Source organism: Gasterosteus aculeatus, chromosome 17, assembly GCF_964276395.1.
Source record: "Gasterosteus aculeatus chromosome 17, fGasAcu3.hap1.1, whole genome shotgun sequence".
Lineage (NCBI taxonomy): Eukaryota > Metazoa > Chordata > Actinopteri > Perciformes > Gasterosteidae > Gasterosteus > Gasterosteus aculeatus.
Genome location: NC_135705.1, coordinates 4,060,638 through 4,069,359, shown reverse-complemented (window position 1 = coordinate 4,069,359; position 8,722 = coordinate 4,060,638). Strand labels below are relative to the sequence as shown.

Below are 8,722 nucleotides of genomic sequence, written 5' to 3'. Positions count from 1 at the left end.
AGACAAGGGAAATGCTCGGACGTCTCTCTCGACGCTTGTCTTTGTCTTGTTGTAGAGGTGTGTCAATAGTTGTGCCTTTATGTGATCTGCATGGTTTATTTCCATACAAAATTCATGTTTTCCAGCAAAAAAAAAAAAAAGAAGCAAAACAAGGGGAACAAAAAGACCACAAAACTGAATTACTCAAGGAAATCCAAAATATGGGGTGTGGTCAGGGCGTATCTGTGTGTTGTGAAAGTGTAACCATAGGAAATAAAGGCATTTTAAGTAGACTTGTCCTGTGTGGTGTGTAAATGGACCAGAGGGTGCTTTATAGCTTTCGGTCAGTGGGTGGCATCATATTCAGCCAAAGGAAACTACTTTGAAGAGTGCTGAGTGGCACATTTTATGGCCACTTCTCTGATGTTACATAAATGGAACGACTCAACATGGATGACAAACTAAACAAAATGTGGCACATCTGCAGAACGTTGCAGAACTGTGATGCTCAACTGAAGTTTGTGTTAATCTGGTTTTGGGACTCATCTTTTGCTCCATGGGAAAAGTGCAAACACATTTTAGACAGTTGGTCAAATGATCGCTGCTATAATAATAATCCAATTTAAATATGATATGGCAGGTTTCCGTAAATGCAGCACTATAAATGGGCTCAAATCAGGAGATTAATTAGGGCCCAAGTTGTGCTTCTACAAGAAAATTAGCTATAATTTGTGATGATCAAATTCGACTAATGGGGAATTCCCTTTTATTTCATTGGGACGTTTGCATCTGGTACTTTATGTTCAAAGTTCCTTACTGACATTCAAAACAGCAGTTGACGTGTCTCAGTTTTTCTGCTTGCTTCGCTTTTGTTGACCGAACCGGGTTGGCATTGTGCTCCTTACGTGCACTTCCCTCCGTTGCTCCCCACAGGTCACTCAGGCTGCCGCAACGCGCAACATCTGGTTCCCCCTCAGGTAAACATTGATAGCGTTAGCAGCATTAGCTGCGTTAGCTGCCGGGGCCGTCGGCTCGGCTGTCGCCATGTTGACAGCCGTGTGGAAGCCAAGGTTCCAAATTCCCTTCCGATCTTGTAAACTACAGCTGACAAAACAACCTCATTCTTTCCATCTCAACATCTGCTGATGAAGCAGATGTCTTCGTTTCTGACAGCTCCAGAACAGCTGCTGAATGTACCCTTGAGATGAGTTTGTTTTGTGAATTTTCATTACTTATGATACTGTACTTTTAAAGGCTGTACAGTTTAGTTATGAGGCAAGGCATTTTTTTAAAACTCTTCACGACATTTGATGAAATTCGTTTTTTAATAGTATATTTTATTGCAGGGGAAGAGGAAAATCCTCTCTATGCTAAGTGAAGTTCTTGATTCGGAGACTCTCCCAGTGCTCCTGAAAAATTCTTTCTTAAGATTATTCTTTATTCTTAAAATGAATTGCAGTTTCGATGTTAATACCAAGGTAGAAAAATCTGCAATATTTTTCTTCATTTATTTACAGAGGGACCTTTTTGAGATGATGACGCAGTTTTATAAATGCTCATGTTGACACAGAAAAACTCAAAAAGGTTGTGTTGGCATTTGCCTTTATGTAGAAATATGTTATGAATATACAATATTAATTTAAATCTCAAATATTTTCTGCCATGGAATACTACTTTAGATACAGTACAGTGACATGAAGCTCTCGCAGCCGATGTAAAATGTGTCTTCTTTCCTGCAAATGTTAGTTACTCAACAGACTAAAGTGTCCAACACTACTAGAAAACTCTGAACTAACGTTCTGTCAGAGGAACGGTAAGACGAAGGCCGGGATGGGAATGGCTTGTGGTGTCTCTCCAGCTTATCTTTCCTGTTTCCCATTTCACTTGGAAAGTTTAGTGATCACCCGGATTAAAGCTCCATTCTCGTCCTTCAGTCGCTGGTTTTCCATCTTCAGCTCTCCTTTAACCTGGAGAAAGAGCGCGAGACAATGGGCACAGGTGTAAAATATACATATCTTTGGAGAAATGCAACGAAGAACAGGCCTTTGTGTGACTTTGGACGACCGGCTCAGTTTGTCTAACACGGACTGCTGAAGCCTCATTTTGCCTTTAGTTTCCCTCAATCCAGAATGATTTATCTGGTCTGAAGGAATCTGGGCCCTTTGGAACAAACCGATCGCCCATGTACACAAACAAACACAATCCCTGAACACAACTGGAACCGACTTGCTCATTTAAATACACAAAGCAACAGTGCTTCTCTGTTTTTCTCCATCCAGCCCCCTGTGTTTGCTTGGACCTCTTATTCACAGATAACAAGAGTTTTTTTGTTTTGCATCCTCTTGGGCCAAACGCAGCAGACGATCTGCGAGCGTTGGGACTACGGATGAATACGTTTGCCTCGCTCGCTGCAGAGTCAAAACACTCACACATTCCACAGGCAGCGGAGCATAGTGGTGACATATGATGTCAGCCAAAACCAGCGCAGACACCGCAGCTAACACCTCCGCTCCACTTTACACGGTTTGGATGTCATTGTTCTTTGTTTTCCCTCGTGAAAATATAAAAAATAAAATCAGATCCATTTAAATGGATGTAAATGACCATTTGTAGAATATCTGAATTACCTTTAACTGTTCTTCCATGTCCGCTATCGTCTTTTGTAGAATGTGACTTTCCTTTTGAGGGGAAAATGCAACAAAGTCATCAGCGCACAAGGTGAGACAAACACTGTAAAGTGAATACAAAGTGTCGCCCTGAGTTTGTACCTTCTTTTCTGCCTCAAGCACGTTCGAGCCACAATCCCCCGCTCTTCCCTTCGGAATCAATAAAAGGTCATTATGAAAAGATTAGAGAATGAAGCCTTTGAGCTGTACCATCGCCGGTGCTACATTTTCATAACAGTGTCTCAAATAGGACACTGTTAAACAAAAAGACTTCTTGTACAACTGCTATCTGTCATGTCACATTTACCACATTACCCGATATGAACATTTACTGCGTGCGCTGTACCTGCGCTCTCTGCAGCTGGTCCTGAATCATGGCCAGTTCCTGTCTACTCGTTTCCAGCCGAGACTTCAGCCTTTGATTGGTGGCGAGTGCTTTTTCATACATCTACAAGACACGAACGTGTTAGCAAATAGAAAGCATTTGATCTACTAGCAAACATTGAGGTTTAACAGCTGAGGGTTTGTGTGGTAGTTTTAGCGGTTAATATGAAACTAATATTTATCTTCATCATGGAGCATGAGTCAACATGGTGCGTTATAGTAGATTGAAGCAATAAACAATTTCATAGGAGCTTGAAATAAGTATGTTGTCAAAGTGTCAAGTGTATATTTGAAGTGAAGTGTTGTGGTGGGAAATCCAAATGTCTGTGATTGTCTAGGGGGGTGGATGCAAGTGTTCAAGTAGGTCCAGGACTTGACCTTGTTGATGACATTTGATTTGAGATCTTGATAGTCTATAAAAAGTCAAAAAATAGGAAAAATACTAACAATCTGAAAACTCAATGATACTGAAATTACATGAAAATAATTGGAATCATGGACACAAAACTTTTTTCTGTGGAGCATCTCATTAAACAACAAGTCACTTTTTTGTTTACGTAACACTTTGTTGTGCACTTTTATTTTGAAATCTGTGTCGGCGGTGCAACATCCTCTACCTGCCGGCCAGAAATTCTCATTGGATAATTGACTAAAGCTCGGCCATCTTGTGGTGTATTGACACCAGGTGTTTTTAGCCCTCTGTAAAGCACCATGTGGACAATCTTGCGGAAGACCCTCATTTGGGTTTAAACGCAGATCCTCGAAGTGTTAACTGTCTATTTATTTTGTTCTTTAGTTCAGCACCAAAGCACCGGTCACCGAGTACTATCACCAAGCAAATCACCTGCCTTTTTATAGTCATTGTTTACTGACTCCTCCTCTGCCCTTTTCCTCGCAGAGAGTCTGTTCTCTCGCCGGAGGAAGTAGGACTCAGCGTGGTTTGTTGACGTGTCGTTGGAAACGTCCGAGGATCCAGACGAGCTCAGTCTGAAACACACAGGTATCATTATTCAACACTGGCGATATCGAATGTCTTTGGTGCATCAATGGTGTGAATAAGCGTTTCTTACCGAGACAGTGTCTCGTGCTGAAAGAGAGGAGAAATGTTTTAGAACCGGCAAGTAGAAAAATGCAACAACCACAATGTTATTTTTAGAAGGACATTCCTGATTAGCTTAGTGTCAACTGAAATGTTACAACGGCATGAACATTAAAGTCATTCAACCACATCACGAGCGGCCCTCTAGATGCTCGTTACTTCACGAATAACAACGTCACACAGCTTGACTTCATCACTTGTTTGACAGGCTGTTCGGCTCACGATTTGAGATTTATGAAGCAATCCGCAAACGAGGTTGTGCTTTGTACCACCCCCCCCCCCCCCCCAAACAGGCACTTGGAACGCACACAGACATGACATGTACAATGCAACATGTACATTCAGGATCAATAGATCTAGAAGGCAAAGCTCTGTGGTCCTTTTGAAGTGACATGACCAAGCAGGAATTCCTCCATGAAAGACTTTTTTCTTTTTTCCAGTTTTCCAAGAAAAGGTTTATGGCAGCCTGAAATACCAAGCCGAGTCAAAGAAGGAGAGAGGAAGTGATCTCTGAAATGACAAGCAGAGATAACTAAACACATCCAAAAAAGGTAATAGATCTGGCAGTGGCTTCTGCAATGTGTTCGTTTTTGCTTGCTGAAGTTGAAGGGTTGCAGGGTTTCCGGAGAGAGAGTTTCTCCATCGGGGACGAACAGAACACCAAAGCAATATAGACTCCTTTAAAAGGAGACACATTGTAGCCTGAAGACTGCAATTAAGGTAACATAAAGTGTTTTATTGAGGTGTTTTATTGAGCCACCGTGGAATAGAACGCTATTCCCGCAAAACACATCTCCTTATTTAGTGCTTTTGATGATGATGGCCAACATGTGGTCCGAAAAGCGCCTTACATTTTTATTTTGGATTCTTTTTGGTTTGATTACATACATAAGTTAGTACGCAAACATTTTGAGAAGGATTGTGTTTGCTTTCAGCATTTAACAAATACATTTTCAAGGAGGCTGCATGTTGCAGCGTTTGGTGCTAATTAGCATCACGTTGTTAGCGTTGTCATGGCGGGCATGTTAACTCGCTAACGTTAGAAGTGACGTTAGCTCTGCCTTAGGACAACAAGCCTCGCTGTAGACCAGCACTTTGTTAGCGCTTTACATAGAAGTGTTGCAACATATCCTCTCTGAACCGGCTGAACTCGCCCCCTTCATCTTCAAATGTTCTGCTATCAATCATACTAAAAGCTAATAGGACGGTCCCTTTCACATTTAATTACATTCGCTAATGCCAGACATGTAATATGTGTTAACCAAGAGGTCATCATGCAGCCCCGCATATATCACGATAATGACGCACTGAAATACATGTTGCTGCTTACACAACTGTTAAAACAACACGCAAGGCTCCTTTCTGCACTGTAGTGTATTATTTTAGACCCCGAGCCTAATTGTCACACTAAATCAAAAAGCGAGCTGGTGAACCGTCACACATTCGTTTATTTATTTATTTACTGTAAGAAGAAACGGGGCTTTCGGTCACAGACAGTGTGTGTAAACACGGCGATACGCCTCCGCTCAGACGTTAACAAGGTCTCTGGATCTTCCCCAGGCTCTGATGTCAGCTCCTTTAAGACGCTCTCCGGACACTTGGACGTGCTCTGTAAACGGCAATTAATGATATACAGTACTTGGAAAAAGCTCTGGTTTAGATTAAGGGACAGCACTTATAAACAGATGCTGATGGAAACACGGGCCCTTGTGTGTGTGTGTGTGTGTGTGTGTGTGTGTGTGTGTGTGTGTGTGTGTGTGTGTCGTGGAAGCGACTCTCCCACTAAGCTCTCCTCCGGCCTTTCTGGAGCAGTGGAGGAACTTCTAGCTTGCTGACCAGCTATTCCCGAGTGGAAAATGTGAGCTTCCCGTAGGACCAGCAGAGAGATAAACATCCATAAATACTGCGTCTTGAGTTCCCACAGGCCAGTCCTAAGTGCTCTATTCCTCCTCCTCCTCCTCCTCCTCTCTGTTCCCCTTCATCCTCTCTTTCACCCCCCCCCTGTTCCCTTTCTCTCTCTCTCTCTCTGTTTCTCCATTAATCTTTCCCAAGTGGATTGCACGGATAAGACTATCGGCTTGTTACAACTTTTCTTTGGTTTCACTTAACACGTTTTGTTCCTCCGTGCTCATGCACGTCGACATGGATTTGACAGTCATTACAAGGCATTAGGAGAACGTCATTAGTGTTACAAGAGATACGTCTTTATTATGGGGTGGCTTAGGGGACCGAGATGCAAATGGGTTCAACGCAGTCTTTAATTGTTTGTTTATGATTTGCACTAATAGCTGCCAAATAAATGAATAAAATTGCAAAGCTTGAAAAGTCACTGATTACATCTCTTGAGAAATCCTGCTTCTACACATGTTTTCTCGATCGAGGCTTAATATAAATTAAATAAATTATTATTGCAATACTAAAAAGGAACTGGAGGACATATGAAAAGTCGCATTCCAACAGCTGTCCTGTGTAAACAACGCCGTAACTTCTCAGGTTATGTGTCACACAGCGTCTGTGGCTGGTTAAGAGATGCGCGCGCTTGACCGTGAATTGACTTTAACGTCGGTGTTGCCTTTTGTCAGCCGCGGCATTTCCTCCAACCAAATGGACGTGGGATAGATTGAAGACGCTCCGGCCTTACCCTCAGGCTCTTGCCGGTGGCCGGGGACGAAGCTGGAGAGGAGTCAGACAGAGACTTTCGGATGCGCGGCTGTTCCTTGCTGTAAGAAAGTAGAGATGACATCGCTCTCGAAGCGGGTGGCCTCCGCATGCAGATGTAATCTGGTCCAAGCTACCTCCGAAAAGTTTTTTTTTCTCCCCCCCCCCACTGTTTTAGTCTCAAACAATGTGGAAGGATCGACTTCTAATCCACCTACGGGTATTAAATTCTGTGAGTTCAAGTGAGATCTTCATGTGATGGTAGAGATGTTGAATATGTGAGCTGTGGAGGAAGTGAGGGGACTTGGGAGTAGGCGGGCTGTAAAGTGTGTGTGTGTGTGTGTGTGTGTGTGTGTGTGTGTGTGTGTGTGTGTGTGTGTGTGTGTGTGTGTGTGTGTGTGTGAGAGAGAGAGTGGACACAAGGATCTGACAGCAGCATTGTTCACAAGGACTCTCGAGGGACTCGGCCATTCAGCCCAGAATCTCAAAAGTAAAGCAGCACTATAGTCTTAATGTTTTGCGAGGGGTTTCTGTGGATACAAATGTGAAAGCCGTTCACATAATGTGTGCATTATACATCCGAGCACGTGTATTGCGCAGGACAGTGTTGTTATTCTAAGAGTTCCTCCCTTTGCATTAAACATAAGTGAGATCATTTTTGTAAAGAGAACAAAGCAGTCAGTTATTTTGCACAACAACAACCAAACTACTTTGTCACAAGTAAGAAGCCATCAGTGTGCCCAGAGTACCAACAGTAAAATAACTCATCGTGAGTAAACATATTAAGTAGCAGGAAACAGGAAATCAGTTGTTCATGAGAATGCACTTAAGCACAGTAATGGAGTAATTGTGCTTATTTCCATTCCACCACTGGAAAATATACAGTTAAAAGTAATAACTCCTCAACTGAAAACAATTGGTAAAAGCTACAGGAAGTAGAAGTGAGTTGGACAAGAACACGTGTGTGTGTGTGTGTGTGTGTGTGTGTGTGTGTGTGTGTGTGTGTGTGTGCGCACGCACGCAATAGAACAGGTTGGTCAGAGGCACCACAGATATACTGTGTTCAGGGTAAGACCTGTTGTTTTAATTCGATCCAGCCGCAGGCCGCATGTGTTGACAGTTAAGAGCAGTTAACATGCCTTTCTGATTATGTGACGTGACACAGTTGCGTTCGTTATGTTAGCACAGGTCATTGGTTTGCAATTTATTCTCCTAAAAAGGAAGTGCTATCTGGGTTGCTCACGTTCAGTGAATCCTCATGGAACGCGTCCCATATTTCAAAGACAGTAGCTTACATTGCACAGTTTCACACCAAAGATGTCGTCATGTTAAACATGAATGTTGGCAACATGACGCCTGGTCTCAGGTGGTGTGATAACGCACCACATCTACACTTCCGTGTCTCAGTTTGCTTCTGATTGTTTCCAGCCTAAGTCCGAGTTGGTTGTCATAGCGATCCCCGTCCTGCACCTGCTGCAAACTAATGGGAGAATTAAATCAGATGAATAGTTTAAAAAATGTCCTTTCCTGTGGTGAGACTGATGAGCGCATGCAGGAGAAATCTCTTTTAGGTAGAGGGATTCTTTTCCCAGAAAATGAGTCGGTTAAACTGACATTGAATGTCTTTCACTGGTCATGAATAGTAATAACAAAAAGGGCAATTTTTGTCAGTTGTCATGGTGATGCGGCTGTTGCAGCTTAACGTACAGCTCCGGAGTCCGATGGCGGCTGGTTATCTACATAGAGAGCTGGTCCTTCTTCTTTCTCTTAACTGTATTTTAGCCACAGTTTGAGATCATTACAATTTTAAAGATACAAAAATGATGTTATTAACATTCAGCAGATAGAACTCCTTTTTAGGTTTTAGGGACGCCTGGTATGTTCTACATTAACTTGACCTCGTTTTGTTATTTGTTCCTGACTTCACTGAAAGAAG

General features: G+C 42.6%; 1 protein-coding gene across 1 annotated transcript; it reads right to left on the bottom strand.

The window, feature by feature from the left end:
- Positions 1-1,564: 1,564 nt before the first annotated feature.
- On the bottom strand, positions 1,565-7,098 carry LOC120835719 (protein phosphatase 1 regulatory subunit 12B). Its single transcript, XM_040204891.2, has 7 exons — positions 6,770-7,098; positions 4,100-4,116; positions 3,878-4,016; positions 2,992-3,093; positions 2,748-2,795; positions 2,607-2,657; positions 1,565-1,946 (listed from the first exon to the last, which is right to left on the bottom strand). Exons 1-7 carry the CDS (start codon positions 6,896-6,898, stop codon positions 1,860-1,862), a joined length of 573 nt encoding a protein of 190 aa, XP_040060825.2. The 5' UTR covers positions 6,899-7,098; the 3' UTR covers positions 1,565-1,859.
- Between the last annotated feature and the right edge of the window lie 1,624 nt (positions 7,099-8,722).